Here is a 27,315-nt window from a genome sequence, read left to right as displayed (position 1 = left end):
ATCCTATTCACAGCAAGTTTAGGGCTCTGTCTACCAGAGACCAACTTTTCCCTGTTGTTCCACAGTTACTTTTAAGACCAGCCACAAGCACATTTTTCACAACCCTATTTGTAAGGCATGGCTGAACAGCCAGGGCACATACGATTTTTTATTGCTGTGAGACACCAGCAAGATCATCCTCTAATCATGTCACTTGCATCGTCCCCCACAATGTCCAAGCAGCAGATAGCGTATGACTGCAAGAGTTAGGTTTTATGTGAAGTGATTAGATTCAAACTATTCAGGAACTCATATATAAAGCAGTTCACAAGTATCTGAGCTTCCCTGCCACTAACAAATCAGAATGGCATTGGAGCCACTCCATGAATTCCCACCATGGCCCACAACTGATGCTTCATAAATCAGACTATACAGAAAAATCAAATAGGATAAATAAGATCATTAGACATTTGTCTAGTGAGTGAGAGAGGCAAAGGTCTCCAGTGTGTCCTGTGCCATTCTAGAATGAAGCAGCTGCCCTTTGGCTTTTCTGATTCAGGCAGCAAAATGTTTCAGCATGCCAGCCCACCATGCAGATTCAGTTGGGCAGCTTGCTGGTGCTACAACTGACTGCTCCAATGCCAGCTCTGCATGTAAAGAGACCAGGGGAAATACAAGCAACTCTTAATCATGACTCTGGCCACCTGCAGCCCCTACAGACACCTCTTTACCCTTGCTTTGACACACTTTAAAAGGGTCAGAAAGAGAGAATAAGCAACTGTCTGACCATCCTATTTGAGACTTTGGCTTCCATCTTCCTTTGTGACTGTCTCATCTTCTCATCCTGGTAAAGGAGGAAGAGGAAGGCAGGCGGAATTCACAGCATACTGGGAACATGGAAAATAAAATGGTTTTTCTCCTCCTCCCTTGTCACAAACTGCCATATCCTAAGAGGCTGTTCAGCCTAATACCACATGAATCTAGCAAAACAAAAAACAGACCTCTGTCAGTACCAAGTACAAATTTGTAAGCCAAAAGGATACAGACAGGTTACAAATATATAAAATGTTTTATTTACTGTCTTCAAGAAAAAGGAGTACGTAGTGCGGAGACGTTTGCAGGGAGGGTCATAGGGGTAAAAATCTACACAAATCCCCTCCTCCTACTGCCCTTCCAGTTTTGGGGTAGAAACTTTAATCTTCTACTCAAATAGACTCCATTGCCCCTGCCACCCCCCATTTGAGCTGTGTTGTTAACTTCATGCCGTATTCCACCAGGAGCCCCTGGGTGCCACAGGGTTGGTAGTACCAGCTAAGGAATGTGACCCCCCCAAGGGATGGTGGGACCCTGTAAAACGCAAAGTGCCGTCAGCGCTGTGAGAACTTTAATCCTTCCATGTCACTCAAGTTCATCACTCAAATTCATCACTCTCTTCGGGCTCACGAGGGGGTTCTGCAAGGTGATCTGGAGGAGGGAATAGAATTCATTAGAGATCCTTTATAGCGTACATGATCCCGCAGGCCACTGCCAGCACAGTGTGTTTGGCACCTACCCTCTAAAGCTAGAACACAGAAATTGTAATGGGGTGGGAGGAATTTGCCTGGCCTTGGCTATGCTCCATGGAACTGCCTTACATGCATGATTCTTGCTATAAGTGCCAAGGGGTTCTGGGCTGATTTCTCAGTCCTCATGCTATGGGAGGCAAAAGGGCCCACACCCTTAGAAAAAAACTGGGCCCCCCCCCCATTCAGTGGTAGAGTAATATTGCTTTGCATGTATGAATTTTCACATTCAATCTCCAGCATCTCCAGTTCACCACCCCACAATTATTATTATATATACATTCATGCCCTGCCTTTTTCACTGACAGGGATTCAAGGCAGCTTACAGATAAAATGAGATTGTATGTTGTTGACTACAACTCCCATCAGTCCCAGCAAGCAGTGCCAGTGGCCAGGGATGATGAAAGTCCAGCAACACCTGAAGAGCCACAGGACCCCCTCTGGGCACCTCTGAATTACAGGATCTGAGGGAGGAGGGCAGGAACACTGCCAGGCATAGCAAACAGCACTAGGTTAGATTAGAGATACCAATGATAAAAAAGGTACTTTATCTACATAATACACGTTTTATAGAAGTCTCTGCCACAAGATGTGATGATGGCTTTTAAAGGGGGATTAAACAAATTTATGAAGGACCACTATTTTAGTAACCATTAGTTACAATGACTAAACCACATAGAACCTCACTACGCAATACGCTTCCCAAACCAGGTAGCGGAGGAGGTGACTTAGTGGGGGGCAGACACCCCCTTCCTGCCCTCCTTGGCCACATTAACTCTTCTCATCTTCACATGAAATGCAGGCCGAGATGCAGACCCCAACCCTTCTAAAATAAAAGAGAAACTTCCTGGTCCACCACAGGAAGGCATGGCAAGCCCAGGGTGGCTGAGACCACATGAAATAGGCTTTGTGAAACAAAACTACAGTCTGGGAAGAAGTAAGTGTGTGTGTGTGTGTGTGTGTGTGTGTGTGTGTGTGTGTCTGTCTGTCCCCTCTATCAAAGAAGGAGGCAGTTCTTGATCTGTTTCTGTGAGAAAAGAGAAGTCAAGCCTGAGGGTACTTGACCCAGAAGATTTTCTTTTTTGGTGCCATTTCGGCTGCATGCCCCCCCACCCTCAGAAAAATGCAATTTCACCCTGAAGCCCTCTTGTGATTTGCTCCACTCTCAAGTGCAGTTGGCTATATTATATTAGCCTTCTAGCCTCATTATTCACCTATCCTAACATCTGTGGGGAACCTAAATTCTACACAGAAAAAATATGTCAATAGTAAAAATAAATAAATACTGCTTGACATATTATAATCAGTTTGAGAGATTGGTTTGAGGTATCTGAGATTTTAAAGGTTGGCATTTTTGACAAGGCATAGTTCAGCTGCAGGTGGGGACAGGGGGAGGGAGAAGAGATAATGAAGAGCAGAAGCAGCTAAGGGGAGGCAGATATGACTGGAGGCCTTCAGAAAGGGGCTGCAAGCCATCCTGGATACAAACAGCAGACTTTGAACAAGGTGGGTTTTGTAATCTCTACTCTCATGAGGGCTAGATTTCAATGGGTCTCTTCTATGTAGGATTATGTCTGGATTCAATCCTGTCTGTCTCAGATTCTATGCACACATGTCCCTACACAAACATGACATCCAGTGCGCATGGCTCAGGCAAGAGCGCCCTTGCACCACACATATGTTCAACAAAGAGAGCTCAACGCCTGCTTAAGACTTTTCATTCCATTATGGAGGATGAGAGGGAGGTGCAAAAATATGCAGACAGAGTCCTGGCGGGTGGGATGAGACGGAGGGGTGATGATGAATTGATCTGCCTTTTTGAACAAGTCTCTGCCTAACCCAACAGGGTCCTTTGGGAGACTGACTAGTGCCACCCTCCATCTGCAGAAGCAGCAGCAGGGGGAAGGTTACCTTCCCCTGACACTGTAGAAGCAAGCACATCCAGGCTGCTAAGCTCTCCGTCGCGGTAGAGTGCCAGCCGTTCCATCATACGCCTCCTTGCTGGGTTGATGACGATCTGAGGGGCAGAGTCGCCTGCAGAGAGAAAGGAGCCAAGCACTGAGTGACAACTGGCCCAGATGTTAAGACCATCATCAGAGGCCCAACTCTGGGTGCCTCTACCTCCTGATGGGAGGCAGTTCTTGCCAAGGCAAATGTCTTCTAAGTAGTGTTACCACATTTATGGGACTCCCTTACTTATCTGTTTAGCTGGTGCTGACTAATGCTAATTGAAGAGTTTTATTTTCCCAGGATTTTTTAAAAGATGCCTATGGTTTTACTGCTGCTTTTAAACTCAAGTAAAGAGAAGGGAGTCCATGATGGATGGCAGTTTCTTAAAGGTGAAATGTTGAAAGCCCAAATGCAGACAGTTCCAACAAGAAAGAAAAGTGGGAGGCATCTATAGAACCAGTGTGGCTACATAAGGGACATGAGCTGAGAGTTAAGCAGGGCATGTATAAGAAATGGAAGAAAGGGGAAATTACAAAGGAGAAGTATACAGAAGCAGCCAAGAGTAGCCAACAGCAGGGAGGTCAGATGGGCTAAAGCTCAGAATCAGCTTAGGCTTGCAAGACAGGCTAAAAATAATAAAAATAAAATGTTTCTTAGGCTGTCCTTGAAGCAAGAGGAAGAGCAAGCAAGTAACGGGCCTTCTGCATGGAGTCCTCTATTGGGTGCTATGAGGTGACACAGAGAAGACAGACCTACTCAACACCTACTTTGTCTCCATCTTCACCCAAAAGGAAAGCAGTGTCCAACCTGGTGATAACATAATAAGTGATGTAAGGAGGGAACTGCAGACAAAGATAGGAAAAGAGGTGGTAAGAGAACACCTAGCTTCATTAAATGAATTCAAATCTGTTAGGCCTGATGAACTGCACTCAAGGATACTAAAGGAGCTTGCGGATATTATCTCAGAGCCTCTGTCTACAATCTTTGAGAATTCTTGGAGAGCAGGTGAGGTCCCTGCAGTCTGGAGGTGGGAAAATGTTGACCCCATCTTCAAAAAGGAGAAAAAAGATGATCCAAGTAACTACTGACCAGTGAGTATGACATCAATACCAGGAAAGGTCCTAGAATAGATTAATTAAATGGCTGGTCTGTGAGCACTTAGAAAAGGATGCTGTAATTACTTAGACTGAGCATGGGGTTTATCAAAAACAAGTCATGCCAGACAAATCTTCTTTCTTTTACTGTTAAGAGTTACAAGCATGGTGAATCAGGGGAATGCTGCAGACGTAGTCTACCTTGATTTCAATAAGGCTTTTGACAAAATCCCCTACAATATTCTTGTGAGGAAGCTGGTAAAATGTGGGTTGAACAAGGTAACTGTCAGGTGGATTTGTAGCTGGTTGACTGACCAAACCCAAAGAGTACTCATTAAGGGTTCCTTGTCATCCTGGAAAAAAGTTACAAGTGGGGTTCTATCTTGCGTCCATTGTTACTCAACATCTTTATAAATTACTTAGATGAAGGAATTGAAGGGATGTTAATCAAATTTGCAGATGACACCAAACTGGGAGGGGTAGCTAATGCTGCAAAAGACAGAATCAGAGTTCAAGATTACCTTAACAGATTGGGTAAAGGACCAAAACTAACAAAATGAATTTCAATATGGATAAATATAATGTTCTGCACTTAGGCAGAAAGAACCAGCTGCACAAATGTAAGATGAGGGACACATGGCTTACTAGTAGTACACGTGAAAAGAATCTAGGGGTCTTAGTGGACCACAAGCTTAACAAGAGTCAACAGTGTGATGCAGCTGCAAAAAAGCAAAAGCTATGCTAGGCTGCATCAATAGAAGTAGAATGTCCAGATCAAGGAAAGTCATGGACCACTCTATTCTGCCTTGGTCAGACCACACCTGGAATACTGCGTCCAGTTCTGTGTGCCACAATTTAAGAAGGATGTTGACAAGCTGGAATGTGTGCAGAGGAGGGCAACCAAAATGATCAAGGGTCTGGAAACCATGAATGGTTAGAAGGAGTGGTTGAAGATGCTGGGTAGGTTTAACCTGGGAAAAAAAGAGAGATGATAGCCATCTTCAAATATCTCAAGGGCTGTCACATGGAAGATGGAGCAAGCTTGTCTTCTCCTGCTCTGAAGGATAGGACTTGAACCAATGGCTTCAAGTTACAAGAAAGGAGATTTTGGCTTAATATCAGGAAGAACTTTCCGACACTGTTCAACGGACTCCCTTTCTGGCAGTGGAACAGACGCCCCCAGGAGCTGGTGGACTCTCCTTCCTTTTAAGTTTTTAGGCAGAAGTTGAATGGCCATCTGTCATGGATGCTTCAACTGAGGTTCCTACATTGCAGAGGGTTGGACTAGATGACGCTGCAACTCTATGATTCTTTGTTGTTAGGTGTGTCTGCTATTTTGCTGTTATTTTGTTAGTCATACAGGAGGGCTTTTAACTTGGTGGTGGAAGCTGTCTTAAGAATCTTGTACTGAAAGAAAGTTATTTTTTAAAAAAAAGAGAGAAATAGACTAATGAAGTTAAAATCAAGAACAGGGCAGGAATTGTCAAATTCTAGTTGGTGGTGATACCACAGAAAAATCTGGTCTGAAATGTGGAAGGGTAGGGGAAAGAGATGTCAAAAAAGAAGCATGTTAACAGGTTTCAAAGAGGGTAGCCGAACATGCCATAGTTCTTCAGATGCAACTAAGAGGAACACTCTTCAGGCTACATTAGAATCTGCTTTTTATCATCCCATCTTCATTGATGGGAAACGGCTCTTCAGGGTTTCAAATAGCAGCCTCTGTCAGGCCTACCTGGAGATGCCCTAGATTGCACCTGGGACCTCCTGCATGCAAAACAGTTTCCCTCAAACATTCTACCAAGTCAAGAATGCACTTTTGCAGGTAGTGGCCCATCTGTTTAATTTTATGATTTCTACATCTGAAAGCAAGAAACCAACAAAGAAAGAAAGAAAAAGGAGGAAGGGCCTTCCAGTCTTGCAGAATTGGGTGTAATACACTTATCTGCACACCTGCTTTAGAATCAACTGTCCCCTATCCTGTACTATGGTCACAACCCCATTTAAATATAACTTTTGTCTTAGCATTGCTGTGTGTGCTTTATTCATCCCTTTCAGGCAAATTTGTAACTCTTGGAATGTTTTGGGACTACAATTCCCATCATCACTAGCTTACAGGACCAGTGGTCAGGGATGATGGGAATTGTAGTCCCAAACATCTGGAGGGCTGGAGTTTGCCTATGCCTGCCCTAGGGCTCAAAATAAAATGGTAAAGAAGAACTGTTACGTTTGCACAAGGTTATGAGCTGATGTCATTTAGCACAGCAGCTTACAGATAAAAATAAGAACTGCTAAAAACATAGAAAATTTAGAATTGGAATGTCACTGTTCTGTAACAGTTACTTAATATTTGGTTCAATTAAGTACAATGCTTGAAAAATGCTTGTTATTTGCCCATACATGTCCAGTCAGTTGGCCAATCCTCCCTGAAGCGTGGGGGAGGGACTGAAGCAGCCTGCAGTGCCTTACCTAGTTGGCCTACAGAGATATTCCCTCTGGGCACACTTCTGTAGCTCAGCAGCCTCAGGCTGCCCTCCAGGCTTTCATCACTCTCCTCAGGCTGGTTGAGAGGCCTGGAGGTGTAGGAATCCTCTTGCGGAGCGTGCAGCTCTCTCAGGGGTTGCAAAGTGGGAAAAGACTCTTTGCACAGCAGGAGCTGGAGCCTCTCTAGCTCTCGGTAGACCTTAAAGACAGGAGGAGGAGTAAGCTGGCAGGGTGGGGGGCTCAAATAAGAAGGCACAGTAATTTCCCAGAATACCCAGCAAGGGAAAAAAAAGTTGGGGGGCAACCCCCTTGCAGACAGAAAGTCACATTCTTTCCTTGGATCTATTTGTTCCTCCCCCATTGCTGGCCTTGACACTCAGGGCACTGCTAAGGCCCAAAGGACAGAAGGCAGTATATACAGTGCAGCCTCCCCCAGCCGGGACCCTCCAAATGTTTTAGACTCCAGCTCCCATCAGCCCCAGCTCCAGATGCTGGGAACCGGAGTGCAACCACATCTGCAGAGCATCAAGCTGGGAAATAGCAGAAACCACAGTACCAGTATAGAACCAACAGCTGTGGGTATAAAAGAAAACGCAAGGTGCAGTAAATATGACAGCAGGTGAAGCAGGAGCCCCAAACACTTATTCGCTGTTCCTAGAGCACTGGCTGCCGCCTGCACTCCCCGTTACAGTGGATGTTAGACCTGTCAGGACTAATGGACAGAAGGACTTGTCCATAACGGCTTCCTGGGGCTGCAGCTCCTCTGTGGCACCCCGCCCCTGACCAGGCAAGCTGGGGGTGGGGGGAATGGGAATCCAACAACCTCCGGAAGGCAACAGGTTTCCTAGCCCTGCCCTGTGGAATAAGTATGTGTCTCCTCCCCCTCCATTAATGCTTGTGGTTTCCCACCTATTTAAAATATTATGGCCCTGCTCACAGAAATGTGCAGGTAAGGAAGAAACACATATATTCCAATTCACAGACTAAAATTCAGCTAGGACTGGAAAGTATCTTAAAACCCACAGCTCTTTACTGGCTCAGCTCCAAGCTCACCAGTAGTTGGCACAGAGGGGACTCCCAACAATTATGAACAATGCCCAGGCTTTGACTTTTGAGAGTGGGATTCTGTAATTGTGGGGGCACAAATAATACATAAACACCCTTGCTTGCCCAAATGGCTTTGGTAAGAGGGTGAACACCACCAGTGTCAGTTTTCCTCACAGCAAACATGAAACATGGCTAACTATTATTGAGGACCTATTTGTAATGTCAAAGCAAGCTTTGCATATCCATCTTTTAGGACATTTATTGTGGGCCAAAATAGGCAGATGAAATATCACATTAAAAACTTGCAGACACCGAGTGGTTTTGCAAATTCTTCACCATAAGAGAGAGAAAAATATGTAACTGCAGGCTGCAATCTTTGATGCTTATATAGCTCTTGGCTGTAAGAGATCTGGCTCCAACTGCTTGACTTAAGTCCTTTCTAATGAATGGCTCCTCTGTTATGGACTGTTGAAAAACATCCCAACTGCTAAGAAGGTTTTAAAAATGAGCATAAAAGCTGTATGGAAAGATGGGGTTTAGAAAAAAAGGAAGCAGTGGACCAACAGTATGTAAATGTTGTGTCATCTGTGTGTGCGTTTATATAAAACCAAACACTACAGAGACAGAATAGCAAATAGTATGCAAGAGTAATGTGAACCTGAATGGGGAATGAACTTGGAAGTGAAACGCAAAAACACACAAAACCAGAATCACAGATTTACCCTGGTGTCCCACTTCCTTTTCCTATTTCACAGGTGGGTCCAAGGCAGGGATTTGTCCAATCCAAACCCAGCTTAGTTTACTGGAGCTCCCAGAGAAAAGGCCTAGATCAGGGCTGGGGAACATTTGGCTCTCCAGTTGTTGGTGGACGACTTCTATCATTCCTGGGATCTGTAGTCCAGCAACAACCAGAGGGCCACAGGTTCCCCATCCTTGGCCAAAATGATCCAGCTCCCTCCTTCATGCCACCTACCTCTGTCATTGGGGGCCGGTGCTTGGCCCTTGGGTGGAGGCACCGGCAAGCCAGGCTGCTCAGTGCTGTGCCCAGTTGTTCTGGACAGGGCCCGGCCCGCGGGTCTGCGTGCTTCTGGTATAGATGAGTGCCAAGCTGAGCAACTTGGGACAGGCTGGAAGAAGTTGTGGCCGAGGACAGCTGGGCTTCCTGCTCCTCTTCCTCCTCATTCAGAAGATCTTTCTGAAGGCAGAGAGAGGGATCATCCGTTGGAAAAAGAGGAGGTGGGAAAGCCAGCAAGGATGGAGCAGCATCAACACTGACTGTTCGGTGTCAGAAGGAAAACAAGCTGCACATTAATAAATGAGTGGCAGGCCGGGGGGGGGGGGAGAGAATAATTTCTCACCAAGTACTTGCTGTGTCCACGTGAATCCAGCTCCATAGATCGTCTCCCTGTCAAGATTTCCAACAGGACCTGGTGGGGTGGGTTGGTGGGAGGGAAAGGAGCTGCACTTAAAATAAAGCGGAATGCATAGCAAGGAAGGGAAAGAGAAAGGGGGGTGGGGGGGTTCCCTTCTTCCCCCACATTGTAGCTTAGCCAACCAGACAGGATCAGGCACTCTGAGGATCGCATCCCTTGGGCTCACTTCCAGTGCTCAATTTGTGTATTAAAATTGAAAGCCAGCAGCTTGTGGTCAACATGGGTTGGGCTGCAGGGCCAGTAGCATCAACTCTGCACACTGACCTGACCCCCTCAAGCCCCTCCCATCCTCCCCAGTATTATGAGCAGGCAACTGAGACATGGTCAATCAATTCCATTTATTGTATACAGCCAGCGACAATTTTGTGCATGTCCAATGGAAGCACGGCCACTGACGCGTGGGTCCTTTTGCACCCAAAATAGTCACTGCCTGTATAGTCTAAGGCCTTCACGATGAACAACAGAGGGCAAAAGCAAGGCATTCCTCTAAAACCACACAACGCAAATCTATAAAACTCTACAGCATAAAAGTCTGCAACATAAAGTTTAAAATTACAATGCATTAACATAACTGGAATAAAGCTTCTTAGCTACCAGGGCAAATTTGGTTACCAGATGTGTAATTTGTAGATATTTATCAGCTAAGAGTTCAACTATCACTTCCTGGGGGGATCTATCAGAGTACCAATAAAGAATAGAGTATTAAAAAAGTTATGAGCACCGTATATAAGGGGCAAATCAACAAACGGTGCAAGACATCCTCGACCTGATTACATCCATAAATGCATTTCCATGCCATCTGAGGTATTCCAAGGTATCTCCCCTCCAAGGATGCTGAGGGCATCTGCTGAAACCGAAGCTCAACAAAGGCCCTATGCAATTGTGGGGAAGGTAGTGAGGCCTTGAATGGTTGTCCTTAATTTGAGGGTCCCAAACAGAATAACAGGCAGCGATTGTGAATGCTCTGGCTTGCTTGGCGTCATGGTCAAATATCCAATTTCTAAGTTCACTAAGGGATAAATATTTCCCCGCTTGGAGATTTCAAGCCCTAAGCTTGTCTTGACACTTTTGTACCCAACCTCCTGTCCTTAGCTGCTCCAACCAGCTGAGCTTGGTGAGAATATGGTCCTCAAAGTCTATGCCAGTAGCTAAGATAGGCTAGATCAATTCTGGCCGCTATTGAGGGGAGACCCAACTCAGCTCTCGGATGAGCCAACAGAGTCCCAGGAGGAAGCCCCAATACCTGACTCATAAATTTCTTTTGTAGGACTTCTCGTTCAGATTTGACACCAGTTCATCAAATTTCAGCCCTATAAAGCATTGGTGCAGTATTCTTTGACACACAGATATTGAGGGCAGGATTTAAAAGCTGCATAGAGGGTCTTATATGGACTTCTGATAAATTTGCAAATTAGCTTATACAATACATAAACTTGATCTACCCTTCCTAAATCCTGCTTGTTCATCATGAATGATGGCTTGATTACTGTCCCATTCTTGGATTTTATTTAATAAATAACCTAATTATAATTTGGAGGCCACATCTAGCAGTCTAACAGGTCTATAGTTGTAAGAGTCTGAAAGGTCTCCTTTCTTGAAAATGGGAAGGACTATACTGGTACACCAGCCACCCTAAAGAGATGCTGCCAGTCGTGTTTATGCATGTAAATAGTTTTGCCAAAATTGGAGAGCAGCAATTTACGTCCAAAGAGAAAACCGCCAGAGGAATTATCTTCTCCTGGTGCTTTCCCAAGCCAGTTAGGGAGAGTTAAAGGGTTCTCTGTCTTGGAGGGTTTATATTCATTTTACTTCCAAAGATGGCACTAGAATGGGCAACTGAAATTTCAGGTATTATGGGGGTGGGAGTAAAGACCCAAAAAGCTTATCCACAGAGCCTCCTTGAATTAGGTTCCAAAATTTGGATTTGTTCCTCTCAATAGGAGCGAGACCCAAAGATTTTCAACTATTTTCATAATGTACCCTTTTTTCCTCCCTTAACAATGTTTTATATTCTCGCCATTGCTGTTGTAGAAGAGAAACGGGCAAACTGAACTTGTCTTATTAGGACAGCTCTTTTTTCTTGGACTTACAGTCCCTATCAAGCCGACTCCATGTGCTTGGATGTTTTGGGGTGGGAAGCAGGAATCAGAAATGGTCTACATTCCCTGGTTATATCCTGATGTAGCGCACAAATATTCCAAGTCCTTTCTAGAGTTTGCTGGTGTAGCTTTTGAAGTTTGTCTGTGGTCATCATCTGTCTGATATTACAACCAATTTGATGGGTCCATTGCAGCCTTCTCTCAGCCTGGGAGTGGCCCACCATTTCAGACTCTGTCAAGGATCTTGAATGGTAATGCTGCATTTGAAGACGAGCCTAAAGTATAATCAGCAACACACACTCCTTTGTCTGATATGTAAATATAGCAACCCTTAGAAAGGTCAAGGGGTACTATTAAAACATACCAACTGATATTTGCAAATTAAAGAAAAATGTTCATGGCCTGATTTAGTTATGGCACTGAGACACTGGCAGGGTTCTCCCCTTCACACCCCTTAGTAGCTCACTTCCATTTTGCCTTGTCTCACACACAGGACAGACAAAGTGCATAGCAGGGACGGAGTCTTCCCCAAAGGATGCGCTCTCACTGGGCTGGAGTGTGTTAGACGATCAAGTGGTCAAGGGGCACCCCCATCCCCCAAGTCGCCAATTCCTAGTTTGTACTTTCTGTCTCTGAATGAGCTAGATAGGTGAACAAGGGCGTAGCTCCAACACATCCTATGACAGTTAAGTCCTTGTAAGTGTTCCTGCAAGATAACAAGCCTTCAAAGGGCCAGAATTTTCACCTAGCACTGAATTCTTGGAAAGAACAGCTTTCCAAACAAAGCATATTCTTTCCAACACGCCAAAAGAGGGAATTTTCCTAACTCGTCATATTCTCCCTGCGCCAACCTCTCCACACTCCTGAAGTCCTGGGATGGGTGCTCAAAAGGCAAAGAAGCTGCAGGCCCAGATGAAATATGTGTGTGTGTGTGTGTGTGTGTGTGTGTGTGTGTGTGTGTGAGAGAGAGAGAGAGAGAGAGAGAGAGAGAGCGCTTTGAGAGTAATCCCTTTATAAATGAAAAGTGATATATCGATTTTTTAAATAATAAAATCTCATTTTAGAAGTAGACGGAATGGACGGGAAGGAAAGTGTCCTGTCTTCATGGTGCAGTCTTTGCTAAGCCCCTCCTCTCCCCTCCCCATGTTACTCACCACACCAAAGCTGAAAACATCAATAGCAGTAGAAAGCATCCCCGTCCGGACGTACTCAGGGGGCAGGTAAGCCAGCGTGCCCCGCACAGTCTGCGTCCGGCCCAGAGAGCTGCTCAATCCTCCCTGCTTTGGTCGGCGGCTAAAACGTGCCAGCCCAAAGTCAGCCAGTCGGGGGGTGAGTGCCGCATCCAACAAGATGTTAGAGCTGCAAGTGGCAGGGAGAAATAAAGGGTTTACAACAGGCCACTATACACAGCCTCTCACATTCCATTCTCCAAAATAAGCCTCATCAAAATTTCCTGTGTGTACCAATTACATTTTGAGCAGCATATGTTCTTCATCTTGTTGCTATGAATTTTGTTCCAGTCGTCCACATTGTGAGCCCAGAAAAAAAGAAATCAATCCCAGTCCAGTCCATTTTGCATTGCCCATTCTGCTCCAGCTACTCATTCAGAAGAAGCATGGGGTAAGACAAAGCACCAAAGTCCTGCTCTCTGACCACTTATACTTTAATCCAGCAACTCCTCTGGCTACTGAGATTTCACCAGGCACTGCAAACACACTTTAAGTATATATTTACAATCCTAAAAGGACCAGAAGCTTGCTTTATGAAAAACAAAAAATGAGATCTCTGGGAAGCTGAATTCTGGGCTCAATATCACATTCTGTGCTTTTTCTGGAATCATAGCCCCAACTCTGCTTTTAATGGAGATTTGTAACATTTCCACACACACCCAAAAAATAGAACTTTAAGAGATACAGCTTTTGGGTTTTTTTTCCTGTGGCAGGTATGTTCCAAAAAACAGCAGAGTTCTCTTGTGCTTGCTGAAGACAGGAAACCGCAGTGTGTTGGGAAAGGCATGAAGATTTGTGGATGGTGAGCAGATTGTTTTGGATTACAAAAGCTACAGATTTCAGAAGCTTGGCTATTCTACCCGTTGAAATGACCTTGACCTGCTTCTACTGTCTGCACCCTGCTAATTATTAAAGGCCCATCACAATAGCACACAACAGCACTACCGATATGGAAGAATTTCTACTTAGTGCCTTTCCCATTACAGACCTATCCTTTGCAAAGGATGTGTCCAGAGTTTTTAATACACTTTTATATGCTAAAAACAAGAAAACTGGAATTCTGCACTCAGGCAACCCAAATTCTGCAACCTGCTTGAATTATGCAGATTTAGTAAGTTGCCTAATTTCTCTAACTCTGAGTAATTTATTCTGGCTTTGTTAATCATAGAGAGGGACAACTAGTGAAGCAGAGCACCCAAACCCCACCATTGGGAAATCTCATGCACAGACCCTTCTGGCTGCTTCCTTTTCAGCAGACTTGGCTTACACTTTTCAAAAAATAAATAAAAAATATGGGGTTTTTAGAAAGCAAAGTTCTGCAATGAATTTCCTTGTGGAATCGCAGCACGTGTGCCAACACACGTCTTGTGATGATTCCCTCCTCCCCAAGTCAAAGCAGAACTCTTCCTTCTCATGCACAAAGCAACAATCCTCCAGTTTGGTTTAAAATCATGCCCCATTTTCATCTGCTTGCAGCCTGGGAGACAAGCTCTCCTCCTCTCTCACCTCTTGACATCACCATGAATAAGGCTAGGAGAATCGCTGTGCAGGAATTGAATGGCTCTGGCAGTGCCCACTGCTATATGCAGCCGCTGGGCCCAGGAGAGGCAGGGACCACTCTGAAAAACAAAAATCAAAACAGTAACAGATCAGCAAATGATGCCACCTTCTGAAGAACCCCTGGATAAAAGTACTGAGAAGAAGAATAGAAGTTCAGGTGAGTACCTGTCTACGCAAGTGGTCCTCCAAGGAGCCCTGAGGTAGGAAGACGTAGACAAGGCAGAAATGCCCCTGCTCAGCACAGTAACCAGCAAACTCCACAATGTTGGGATGGCGGAACCTGGGATACACAAGCGGCAGCGTTAAGCAGAAGCAGCTCAAGCTCCTCCCTATGTCCCACCAACAAACAAACAGCAAGCCTCATGCACAATCCCTGTTCCTGAAACCCCACCCAATAACCTTCCAATTCATAGTTTTCAGGTCTCACCGGGAAAGTTTTTCCACCTCTGTGACAAAGCTGTTCTTTATTACAGTCCAATCCAATTCTGCTTCCTGTCAGTCAGATTAGGGAAGGGGGGGTGAGAATAGATAAAGATGATCAGTATCACCACTAGGAGCACACCTTCCTTCAGAAGAACTGGCAAGGCCACACTGGGAGGTTGAAATCAAAGCATGTGGGGTGGGAATGAAAGAGGACTGAGGTGGCTCCCTTCCAACCCCCCACAACCAAGCACAAAGGACACTGGAGAGACACAAGGAGATGAGGAGTCACCCCAAGGGTCCCACAAGCTCTGCTGCCAGGGCACTCCAAAGACTCAAGCTGCTAGAAGGTCCTTCAGTCAGAAATGCTGGGAATTTGAGCTGAGACCTTACATGAGCAAAGCGAATGCTAACTGATTCATCCTTCCATTGACCAGATGGAAGAGAGGCAGGAAGGCTGTGGAAGGCAGCCCCTCCCAACCTGGTGTCCTCCATATGCCGTTGGGCTACAACTTCCATCTGCCCCATCCAGTGTGGACAGGAGTCAAGGGAGTTCAAAACATCAGGAGGATACCAGGATGGTGGAAGGGAATGCAAAGTAAAATGGTCAGGCCCCCAGCCCGGTACTCTTTGGTTTTACCTCTTTGAGCCGTTTGACAGCATAGACAGTGTTGCGCAGTCGGGCTTGGTAGACGCAGCCAAAGCCACCTTCTCCAATTTTCAGGGTCTCTGAGAAGTCTCCTGTGGCTTCGCGCAGCTCCTTCAGCTGCCACTCAAAGGGGCAGGCAGGGGACAGAGAGTCAAGGCTCTGGAATTGGGAAGACAGAGAGGAATGAGCTTGAAAAGGGCAGCAGCCCACCTCAACATGTGCTCCTCAAGACAGTCAAGTTCCATTAGCTGCATGGAAGGAGGGCTTCAGATTCCAGCTCCTTGAGGTCTTGCTGCTGGCAGCGAGTTGCTGGAGAGAAGCAATTATCCAGCATCAGCCCAGAAGTGACAATGCTGAAAGGATGCAGAAAGAGAAAGGAAGGGTGCAGAGTACAAACATGAGGGGGATCAGAAGAGGGCTTAAACAGTAAGGGGAAAGAAAAAGCCACCATCCAAAAATGGCAGGAGGGACGGCAGGTACACAATGGGGAACTAAGCAGTACAAAAATATGACTGAGGAAGAAACAGGTACTTATTGAATTTGTATCTTGACTTTCCAAAGGAGTCGAGGCAGCCCCATAACTGTGACAAACACTACCTGCTTTTACATATCTCGTAAAAGAATATGCGTGTTACAAACCATGAGGACTAGAAGTATTAACAGTAGACAAATGCTCAAGGCTGAGATTCTCAAGGGCTAGATACTTAGTTCCATCATTCAGTAGCCCAGCCTACACCACCCTGGTCACCAGGCAGCTTTCCTTATGTTTTCCTGCACATCTAATTCCCACCATCCACCCCGCCCTCACCACATACACAGTCAGAGCCCAACTGTTCCATCAGGCAGCAGAATTAGGTCCATACCTGTTCATCAAGGCGGGTGGGAGGCAAAGGTGGGTTTCTCTGGCCGACACTGTTAAGGTGGCTGCTGGAAGGGGGGCCTGGCAGAGATAGCGGAGGACAGGAGGGCTCTGTTTGCAGGGGGAAGAAGTGGGAATGAATGCCGTTATAGCTGGGGTACAAAAATGGGTCCTCCTCCAGTTTCCAGCCCCCTCAATGATGTTTGCTGAAGGTGGTGGAAGCAAGAGTGGGAAACACAGAACGTTTTGAAAAGCTGCAGGAGATACAGGAAAGACTGGGAGAATCACCACTTTTCTTCAGCACTGCTTAAGAAGTTACATGAAAGGAAATTCTACCACCTGAATAAACTGAAATTAGTGACAGAGCTGCGGGTTCCGACAGACATCTAGACTGCTCTAGATGGCACAGAGCCTGCAGAAGGAAGTGACAGGCAATTGGGTGGGCACAGAATGCAACATCCCAAGAACTTCTACTTTCATTTTAAAATTACGTTTCTAGCCTTCACAACATACAAGGGAACTTGAAAAGTGCGCAGGCAATGCTTGATGAAATTTCAGAAGCTAGTTTATGTGTGGATGCACCCAGAATCTCCAGTGCCTTCAACGCCCTTTGTGTATGGTCCTTGGTGTTTCCTGTGACTGGTAGAAGCAGCATTGGAGGGAGAGAGGCAAAATGTACACAGTTTATTCCAGATGCAGAACTCAGCTTTCCTTGGTGCATAATTTTGGGCAGTCTTGGCATAGAATTTGAATCTTCCTTTAGCACATGGTTCACGGAGCCCTGGTATCTTACTTGTGTACGAAGCAGCTCATGCTGAACACGTATCCAAGTGGGTCCTGTATACCTTTAAAAATAGGGCAGGGAAATAATTATCTCCCCTATCAGTCTCAAAAGATCAACTCACTACCCTAACTCTGCACCACATTCATACACAGATTGCAAAAATAACCGTTCCATTTTTTCTGGCTCCCAACAGGGTCAGCATGGAGCATTTTGGTGCTTCAACCTAAACAAATCCAGATGGCATACCACTGGCCTCCTCTGAAAAGATGCTTTTTCCATAGTCCCTGTTCTATTCTGCAGCTACATAGGAAAAATTCTCAGTGGATTAGGCCCCATGGCATAATCCACTGAGAATCCACTGCCCCAAGTCTTCTCGCCTCTCAGTGGAAACAGGGTCTGTGGTTGCATGATTCTGTCCCTTACAAGTGTGTGTGTGTGTGTGTGTTTAGTGAAATCTCCCCACCTCTTTTCTCCACAGGGAACAAAAGAGCAAACTGGGAAATGTGAACACAGCATTAGCCAGAGAAGAATAGGTTAAGCTGCCTCTTTCTCCTCTGCCTACTGCTCTCCTGCAATGGGTTAGGTTTCCCCCCGTGATTCCAGCCATCCCTGAATGCTTTTCCTTTTGAAAAAGAAAGGGAGAAGTCAAATACATGCAATATATGTAACATATACGTGTAATATAGATACACTAGTCCAAATCAAAATTTAACTCTCTTACAGCTTTTGTTACCTATTTCTTTGAGCTAGTTGGGGAGAATTTCAGTTTTATTATGGGTGGTGGTGGTTACAAGGAAGAGCTCATATTTTAGTACAGTATTTCTAACTCATAATCCATCCTGAACCTTCAGGATGCTATTTCTGAATGAATGGCTTGGCCTTCAAACACACCTGCATGCCCCACCTTAAGCAGCAAATGCATCACAGGCAGAACTTGTCCACATTCTTTTGGTAAAGACAGAACTGTGTGCCTCTACTTCAGTAGGTTACTTTCATACTACAAAAATGGGGAAGGCAGGGGCAAGGAAAAGGAAAGAGGCAGCAAATAGAGATAAGTATGCTTTTTAAAAATAATAATCAACCAATAAAGTCAGATTGCCTCCCTACTCTGAAAACTGTAGTTGCTGTGTAGGAAAATAAGGTACTGGCTATTAGATATTAGTACTCTGCTTGCCAATGCCAGAGTCAAAAATAAAAATAATGAAAGCAACAATGAAAGTGCATTATCATCACAGGGCCAAGTGCAAGAAAGATCATCACATAAACCTGTGCTCCTGAGTGCTGAACCAAAATTAACTCAATCTTGAGCACTTTTGGCCCTGGAAACTTTTAACTTATGAAATAATAATAATAATAATAATAATAATAATAATAATAATAATGGGACATTTTCAAGAAGGCTTGGAATACCAATAATCCAGATTATTGAAATCAAAGTCTTCCAAAACTTGGCACTTAAGCAAAATCAGTTTCTTGATACTCAGGTCTTGATCCGAATCTACAAACAAATTCAAAAGAGTCAAAAAAGGGGAGGAAAGAATGATCTGCTTATGAATGAGATCTCAGAAAATACTTTTATCCAGAACTCTTTTGCCTTGGGGAAGGCCCACCACATATCCCAGTAGGTTCCAGTATCCTGGCACCCCCTCCAACATAAGGGGGAAGCTGCCCTGTGTACAAAAGAAACTAATTGTGGTGTTGTGAACCAGCAACATACTATTTTCCAGGGGGAGTTTATTGATTTGAGCTGAAAGAGGTCCATATTGCACCTTGGACCAGTGCTTTATCCAATCTTATTCTTCTATCTGAACTCCCCAGTTTTGTTCCCGCCAGGACCTATGAGTTTGATTTGAAGGAAAAGTAGTATTTTGAATACGTTTTCACTTCCCCTCCCAGTAAAAACACTACAGGTGGCTTACAATAATACTCAGGACATCAAGTCACCCCTTTGTTTGATGTGATGTATGGAGAGATTAAGCTGAAGGGCTGAGGAAAATTTTAAGTTTCCACTTTGACCCTGTAGTGAAGTTAGGAGATTTTTGTTAGCCAAACTTTGGTCAAGCTGAGAGAAGCATTGTGGGAGAACCAAAGGCCAGAGCATTTATGGGAAATGTGTCCTTGTTGCTTTAAACTGTAAACTAACTGACTCTGGGAGTGTGAATACGTTATCTCATGCATCTGCAGGAAGGAAAACTTCCAGCTGATTAGTGGTGTTTTAACACCTGGTATCTAAGATGCTGCCTGTGTGTGAATGAGCCATCAACCCTAATCTCCGCAGGAATGTGTATCTGGTGGTCTTTGAGAATTTGGGAGGAACCCTTTGATTCCAAGGTCTTGAGAACAAACGAGCTTCAGCTGTCACAAGCTGAGTTATTACCCAACTAGTTGACCATTGGTAAATTTTGAATTAATCAGAAATTATGATTGGTCCTTGGGGGTTCGCTTACACGTGGGGTCCTAAGGATAAAAACCTTAGGAACGGAGCCTGCAGCACACCCGCCCTTCTGCCAGGCTTACCACCATGCTGACAGTCGCCTGGCTACATTCATATGTGTGTTCTTTGTGATGAAGAATTCCTATTGTCTTCCTGAGATGCGGATTCAGCCAAGAACTTTACGAACTGCCTTAACTTTTCTTGTGTTCTCGTTTTTGTAAGTACGTTTAGCTAGCGATGCTTTACAATGTTTTTATTTTCCTGTCTGAAACTACTGTAAGAGATGTGCCTACTTTTAAGTATGTTTAATCTTGTTTTTTAAATAAATTTTTAAAAAGGCTTTTCCTATTTTGTTCTGTGTGCCTTTCTGGGGAAAGTCTGAATCCAAAGTCTGACCACTTAGCCTCCTACTGAACCTGTTGAATTTCTGCCTGCAATTTGTGGTAAAGCAATGCAGAGTGGGGCAGCCGGCAACAAGGAAGAGTAACCTTTTCCCTTGGGTTAATCTTCTGGGCTTTCCCCGAACAAGGGAGTGGTGGCAGCAACTACCCCTTCTGTTGTGTTTTGTCCTGAAAAGTAAATGCTGTGGCACCACCTTACCTCTCTTAGCCGGGTCCTGCTGGATTGTAGGACAGGTGAGGAGGGTGGGTGTGACCCAGCATTACTACAGACCCTTCCTCCCCTCCAGCATAATTGTGGCACTACAAAATTGAAGATCCTTCTCTAGGGCCATAGATGACTCCTAGACAGGGGAGTTTTCATATTTTGCATAGTTCTGGCTTGCCTATTTCAAGAAGAAAATCTTACTAAATGAGAAAAAGTACAAAAATGAGCAACAAGAATAATCAAGGGGCTGTAAAACCCCCAGGATAAAAGGCTAAAGGCCCAATTTCCCCCACCCCTGTAAACTACAAAGCAGGAGCCCCCTTCTACTACAATGCAAAGTATAACGTTAAGAACCACGGAAAGGGAATTTCATTGCTTCTCATACATTGCTAGAACCTGAAGTCCCTTTTTTTCTCTGGGGATTCCCAACTGAGAGCAGGGAATTGAACCTGATGCTGTTCTGAATAGCCCAGCCCCAGCAGTGGGGATCCATATGCTCTCTTTTAAAAGAGTGTACACACCAAGAAACCAAATTCTGCAGCCTACATAAATTGTGCATATTAAGCATGCATGCACATTATTTTCCTTTCTGCGTAATCTTGCTTCTGATGGCCAAGGAAGGAGCCAAGAGACACACCCTCCACCCGACAAAACAGGACCCCTACTCAGCCTACCCCACCCCTTCCACACAGCATTTCATCAGGCACACTCTCAGGCCCAGAGTCATTACTTTAAAGGCTAGAAACATATGTAGGTTCAAGTGAAATGAGGAGCTCTTGGAAAGCCATATTCAACAGCCACCACCAGTTCCTGTACTTGAAAAGCATCATCACAGAACTGCAGAATGCACACAGTTCTGGCAAGGAAATTAAAAAAGCACAAACCATTTCCAATATGCCCCACCTCCTTTCATTGCCCAGAAGTCCCATAATGAGACGCTATGTTGGGAAAGGAGAGGCTTTACATCAGAGGCAACTAATGAGCTACCCTCCAGATGGGAGCTGCAGCCCACGTCCCATCAGTCTCAGCCAGCATGGTGCAAAGTCAAGGGTGGTGGGACATCATCTGGAGGAAACCATATTGGCTACCACTTACTTGCAGTCTGGAACACAGTCAGCATTTCAGACCACAGGGGTGGGGAGGAGGTCATTAAGCATTTCCACTAGAGCCCTGGTCTTCAACTGGTGGGCCAGGACCCACCAGTGGGTCACAGCCTGATCCAAGGTGGGTCACAACAGGAGCACTGCCACCATACAAGTATATTGTGAAAGATTAAGAAATGCATGTTTGGGTTAAACGTGGGGCCTGAGTCTGAAAAGGTTGAAGATGCCTGCCTCAGAGGAGAAAAGCAGATTATACACCTTTACTATCCTCAATAAATAAAGGCTTCCCCTAGCCATGGCATGCATTTTTACCTGGTGCAGGTGAGGGAGCTTGTTTGTGGGGCTCCCAAATCGATTCCCTGGCCCTGCTGCTGCCGTGGCTACCAGGATCTGGGGCAGGTGCAGCACGTGGGGGCTCCGGTAGGGAAGGCGGTGGCTCAGGGGAGGCATACGGAAAATGAGAAGACAATGCACTGGGCTTCGCAGGTGGTGGTGGTGGATGCCCTAGAAAAAGAAGTGAGAAAAGATGTTAGACAGCCTCCAAAAACAGGAGCTGTCACCACGTTGCCTTCCTTGGATTTCTCAGCCTGAGTGTCCTGTCTGCCTCCTCATGTCCCAGCACTCATGCAATAGTGGGAAGAGAAAAAGTGTCCTGCAGCAGGCAGGATTAATATCAACACACAAGCAATCAATGCAGGAACATCTTGACAAGCATTGACAACACACCCCTGGTCAATGGTTTGGGTAATGGGAGTTGCAGGTTAGCATCAGTCACCACTTTGAAAACCTCCCAGACTTATCCACGCAAAGGCTAAGGCAAAAGCCATGTTTAAAGATGTGGATGTTAACCGTTGGCTAGGATGCTGGACCTGGAAGTCTAAACTAAACCCAGCCCAGGTACAGATATTCTGGTGACCCCTGGCAAATCACACACACTCAGCTTCAAATGGCAACTGGTGCCCTGTATCCCAAAGATGTTGCAGAACAGAATTTCAAAATGTAGCACTTCAAAAGCTCTGTCTCTTCTTTGTTTCCTTCTCTTTTTATTTGGCATCCTCTACTCAGAGTCTTTATTAAGCTCCAGGGATTGTTCACTCATGGCGGTGGTAGATGCTTGATGGAGGACCCTAGGTGGGAGGTAGCGAAATGCTGGTGTCCCAGGACAAGAGGCTGGGAGGAGAAAGATCCAAGGTGGGAGCCAGGAGGGGCTACTACCTTCTGTGGGTTGTAAGGGAGGACTCCGTATTCTATTAGTATTTTTGGTACTGGTTTTTGTTTTTTATTTGCATTACTTTTTTGTATTTTTTGTATTTTTAAAAATGTAGCACTTCAAAAGCTGTATGATGATGAACCAAGATCTATAAAAGCCTCCAGGTGGGGCTTTTACTGCATCCGCATCCACCTTACAAAATGCCCTTCTGCCCCAAAAGTTCTGTACGAAATACCATGTACCTCCTTTCACCAGTAGGTGGAACCCTATCATTTCTTACAAGATTTACCAACTATTGGCTGTTGGGATTTTCAGTTTTTTTAAAAAATAGGACTTTTCACATTTCACTCTTTACACTTCAAAGAGCAATATTTCAAGTTTTTAGCCTAGTTTATGTTGCACTTTATAAGTTGCTTTGTATACAGTTCCTTTTTAGAAAAGCAACTAATAATTGCAAAAGTTTTATAATCCACTTTTCAACAAAACAGTCTCTAAGCAGGATACAGTAAAGTCATAACACACACTTGCACAACAAATGCAGCAGGAGAAACAAGATATTTAATTTTGAGCCTTTTAGACAAGTATTTGAGCCTTAAAAAGTTTTAAATGCCCATCCAAATGCACCTGAGTAAGAACAATTCCTTTTTAAAAATTCTAAACATGTAGGGCAATTGCTATGTGTCATGATGGAAAGGAGTTTGATAAGCAAGAATGGCCATGGCCTGAGAATGTAAACAGCAGGATTCTGGGACTGGGGCTGCAGGCACTACAGAAGGGGTGGATGGGGGCGGGGGCGGGGGGGAAGAAGAAGGGATGTTCCACCCCCTTCCTTCATAGTAAACAGGCTGGAAAAGGGTTGCTTGTTCTCATGGCTTTAATTGCTCCAGATATACCAACCAATAAACTGAACTAGAAGAGGGAAGGCAGATAAGGCTCATGATGGGCTCACATGAAGTGATGACATCACGTGGCAGATAAAGCTCCAAGTCATCAAGGATCTGCAGCAAGTCACCGACAGAGGCATTGCGATTCATCCAGGCCCACATAAGATGCTGCGTCCGCCCATCCATCTTCTCATACAGGCGCAGCTCCACCTGATCTCGTACAATCCTGGAAGCTGAGGGACGAGAGCAAGGAAGAAAGGCCAGTTATGGCTGAAGCATCTGCTGTCAGGAGGCAATACCAATATTTTCTGCCATGAGAACAAGCTTATTATCCATGTGCTATATTACAATTCTGTTCTGCTCAGGTTTCAACAAGGCACAGCAATATTTGTCTGCATTTTGCAGCCACTTAACCTTCTTTCCCTGTTATAAGCAACTCCTCAAACCTATACTCTTAAGACATCTATACCTGGATACTGCCTTTTGATTCAAGATAAGGATTGGCAACGCGACTAAATCCAACCTCAGGAGCTTTGAAAATTTAGCCTCAAGCCCACCCCCAATTCCCTTATGAACTTTAGCCGTTTATCTTTAGGGAAAATGCCTTTTCTTTCCCCACCCCCACCCCAGGTATCAACAGCACAGGAAGTTGCTTTATGGAAAGGGTCAGACTATGGGGCACAGAATCATTTGACTTTCAGCAGCAATCTATTGGGCTCATGCAGAGGTCTCTCTCACAACCTATTTACCTGCTCCTGTTTTGGCTATAAAGTTGGGATGTGCTGGATACTGCTGGTTTTGCAGATTGCAGACCAACCAAGGGCTCTGAGTAATCAGGTTTGACCAAGGCTACCCCAATCACAGTAGGCCATGTAGAAGAGCCAAATCAATTTCAGTTGTGGTTCTGCTCTCCCACACCCATTTTCTACATTTATATTGGTTGCCACCACCATTTTGTCAAGCAAATTTTCCAAACAGTAAGAAAAAATACTCTTATTCCCAGGAGGCATCCAAACAGTAAGGAAGTGTCCAGCCTGAAACTGGAAGCTATACCACATTTATCTCAGCTCCCATGTCTGTGGTCACTATTTCAGCTGCACTCAGTGCTATTTTTATGGAAAGAGAGGTGCTGGAACTCACCATGAACACCTCCCTGGTTCTCTTAGAATGGCAATGGCACCGCCTGAGAGGTGCCAGAACCCAACTGAGAGGTGCCAGAACTGAGATCCAGAGCGTTCCGGCTGAAAAAAAGCCCTGGCTGCACTGAAGGTCAAAAGCACCCAGACAACTGTAAACTGGTTTCAGTATTAAAAATTCCATGGCAGAGAGAGGTTATAGTGGGGGGGGGGGGGAATCATAAAAGAAGGAATAGAAAAAGATGTCATCACATTTTTACCCTACAGCTTAGCTGAGTTACAAGAAGTTTAAGGTTATATTGTTCAAGGCTTTTAAACAGAAACCAAAGAGGCTTCTGAGTCAGGTATCATCTCGGCATCTAGGTGAAGGCCACACCCTCACCTCCATTCAATGTGAATGTAGACAGAGCCCTGGTCAGCACGATTAAAACATCAAAACCATGTGATAACCTGTGGAGAAACACCAGTTGTGTGAACCAGCGCTTCCACAGGGAGGGTGGGGTGAGCTGTTGCATTGCAGGCGGGTTGGACTAGATGACTCTTCATTCCCTTCCAACGTCTATGATTCTAATGCCTGCCTCTGCAGTTGAGATCCCGCAAATAATGGTGGTGGCCTGGACAGTCACCACATGGAAACCCTGGTTCATTCAAGGGGTGCTTCAGCCCACATGCCAAAGGGCTGCAAATATGCCAGGGAATATGCCTGGCCTCAAAGGGTGGCTGTTTGTTTTGAAGCAGTTTCCTGTGAAAAGTCACATTTAGTTCTGTTATGAAAAAATACCTAGAAAGCTGGCAATTATTATTATCAATAATATTAGCAGCTCTCCCACATAATGACAAACCAGCTATGTTATGATTTTTTTCAACCCACTTGAAGTGCATGCACCCAGAGAAGCAGACTGCCGCCCACAAGTTTGGGCCTGTCAGTAACCTATAAAGGGACCACCCACAGCACTGTGTTGTTTTTTACAGCCAATATGCGAACAGAGCCTTTATACAAAAGGGCAAGTTGAGGCAGCCGATTCAAATGGCACATTTGGAGTGCTATTAAAGGCATCATGGGGAGCAGGCAAATCTGACCCATGAGAGACTCCCCACTGGGTCAGCCTCCTGGGCAAGCCCAACTAAAAAACACAGGAGGAGCTGCACAAGAGCGCTTCATTAACCGAGGATGCAGGCATGTCTGCCTCGCTTGGATCTCCTTTAGCCACCAAAACACAATGGGCTGACCCTGATAACACAGCTGCCCTTCAGTAATTTCATTTCAAAACTCTATCTGAGCTGGGCCGGTGCAGGAAGCACACGCTTGATGTAAGTGAAGACTCTGGTGTTTGCTTGTGGCCATTCTAGCCAAAGACTTCTTCCATGCTGGGAACCCTTACTATGCCAAACCAGATCCAGCTTCCCAGTCAGTAGCTTCTCAAGCAGCTGCTTTTTGTACTCCTCGCTGGTGAAGGTGGGGATGAACTTCTAACCTTACACAAGATCCTCCCTGCACCTCAACAGCTCCCTCCCTCCTCCTACCGCCATCAGTGCTGGCATGGACTGCAAACTTGATCCCTGCATTAACTGATCCAGAGCAATTTCTGCCCTGCGAAACAGAGACCTTCCAGCTGTAGAGAAGGTTTTGTGCAGATCACCAGCAAATTATTTTCGTAGAGGCCACTTCGAAGAGGGGTTGGAGGATGATAGGCCAGTCACCTTCAACATCTCAAAATGGGTTGCCAGAAAGTCCCATGGCCACAGCTGCTGCTCCTTCCACACATCCCTTTTGTCCTGGGGTGGATTTGCCACCTGGAGGCCAGATTTCCCCCCCGGACCTCTAATTGTTGATCTTCAGTTTGTGCAAAGCAAGAGCAATGGAAGATGCCCCTTCTGAGCTGCCTGTTATTCGATGCCCGGCAGCTGGCCGAGTTTCACGGTCGGCAGAGACCCCGAGGGTCATCTAGTCCAACCCGCTGCCATTCAGGAATCTCAACGCAAACGGCGCTGTGTTCGATCAGACTAAGGGCAGCGCAGAAGGGTAATACAACAGCAACGCCCCCTCGACCGGCAAGCATTTCCCCCGGGGCAGCCCACCTTCTCCGCCCGCGGCCACGGAAGGAGCGCTGCCCCGGACCAAGGAGGAAGAAACCCGCCGCCTCCTCCTCCTCCTCCTCGTCGGAAGAGCGGGCGGCGGCAGCGACAGCCCTCCGTCAGGCCGGGGCCGGGCAGCCAGTCCGCCCGAAGGCCGAGGGGCCTGCCTCCCGCCCGCCCGCCCCTCGCCCGCCCGCTCACCGAAGCGCTCCCACTCGGCTCTCCCCAGCGCGTCCATGACTTCGTGGAACTTGCACATGACGGCGGCGGGCAGCTCGTAGAGGAAGCGCGACGCCCCGGGAGCGGCCATGGCCCCCCGGCCCCGACTGCCACTCTCGCCCTCCGCGCCCCGCGCCAGGCCATAGGAGAGCCGGGGCCGGGCAAGGACGGAGGAGCGGGAGGAGGCCGGCCGCGGGAAAGGGGCCACTTCCCCTTTAAACGCCGCTCCGCGCGCCGCTCTGCGCCTGCGCCAGAGGCCCCGGAGAAGAGCGCTTCGCCGGACTCGGACGGGGCGGAGCCGCCACCCCAGCGGGCGTCTCTAGAGCAACGGACCCGCCATTTCCGCTCCCCCGCCCGCCCGCGCTGCTCTGGCTCCGCCTAGCGGCCCGAGGAGGAGCTGCGCGGCCGGGGAGGCGAACCGGGCAGGGGCGCCGCGCCGAAGCCTCTCTCCCGGGGTCCCCTCTGGGCCATTGGGCGGGGCCGTCCCGCTTCTCTGGCAGC

General features: G+C 46.1%; 1 protein-coding gene across 3 annotated transcripts; it reads right to left on the bottom strand.

The window, feature by feature from the left end:
- Window positions 1–1,029: 1,029 nt before the first annotated feature.
- Window positions 1,030–27,093, bottom strand: IRAK1 (interleukin 1 receptor associated kinase 1). 3 transcript variants are annotated; one of them, XM_083592393.1, is made up of 14 exons: window positions 26,797–27,026; window positions 23,449–23,616; window positions 21,602–21,793; window positions 16,367–16,473; window positions 15,495–15,662; window positions 14,862–14,926; window positions 14,600–14,714; window positions 14,381–14,493; window positions 12,800–13,004; window positions 9,472–9,540; window positions 9,087–9,308; window positions 7,052–7,265; window positions 3,453–3,575; window positions 1,030–1,443 (listed from the first exon to the last, which is right to left on the bottom strand). In XM_083592393.1, exons 1-14 carry the CDS (start codon window positions 26,903–26,905, stop codon window positions 1,391–1,393), a joined length of 1,923 nt encoding a protein of 640 aa, XP_083448519.1. In that variant the 5' UTR covers window positions 26,906–27,026; the 3' UTR covers window positions 1,030–1,390. The 3 variants fall into 3 exon arrangements, with proteins under 3 accessions (XP_083448519.1, XP_083448517.1, XP_083448518.1); XM_083592391.1 differs by lacking the exon at window positions 3,453–3,575 and having other exon boundaries at window positions 26,797–27,093; XM_083592392.1 differs by lacking the exon at window positions 16,367–16,473 and having other exon boundaries at window positions 26,797–27,006.
- Window positions 27,094–27,315: the final 222 nt, after the last annotated feature.

The sequence above is a fragment of the Podarcis filfolensis genome (genome assembly GCF_964270895.1).
Source record: "Podarcis filfolensis genome assembly, chromosome: 17".
NCBI lineage: Eukaryota > Metazoa > Chordata > Lepidosauria > Squamata > Lacertidae > Podarcis > Podarcis filfolensis.
The sequence above is the reverse complement of the archived record's forward strand: the minus strand, read 5'-3'. Positions and strand labels throughout refer to the sequence as shown.

Coding starts and splice junctions, on each gene's coding strand:
- IRAK1 (XM_083592393.1), bottom strand. CDS start 26,905: ATGGCCGCTCCCGGGGCGTCGCGCTTCCTCTACGAGCTGCCCGCCGCC. Junction 7,266..9,086: donor ACCGGCCCCCAATGACAGAG/GTAGGTGGCATG, acceptor CCTGTCTTTAAG/GTCTACCGAGAGCTAGAGAG. Junction 1,444..3,452: donor TTCTACAGTGTCAGGGGAAG/GTAACCTTCCCC, acceptor TCCCTCCTCCAG/ATCACCTTGCAGAACCCCCT.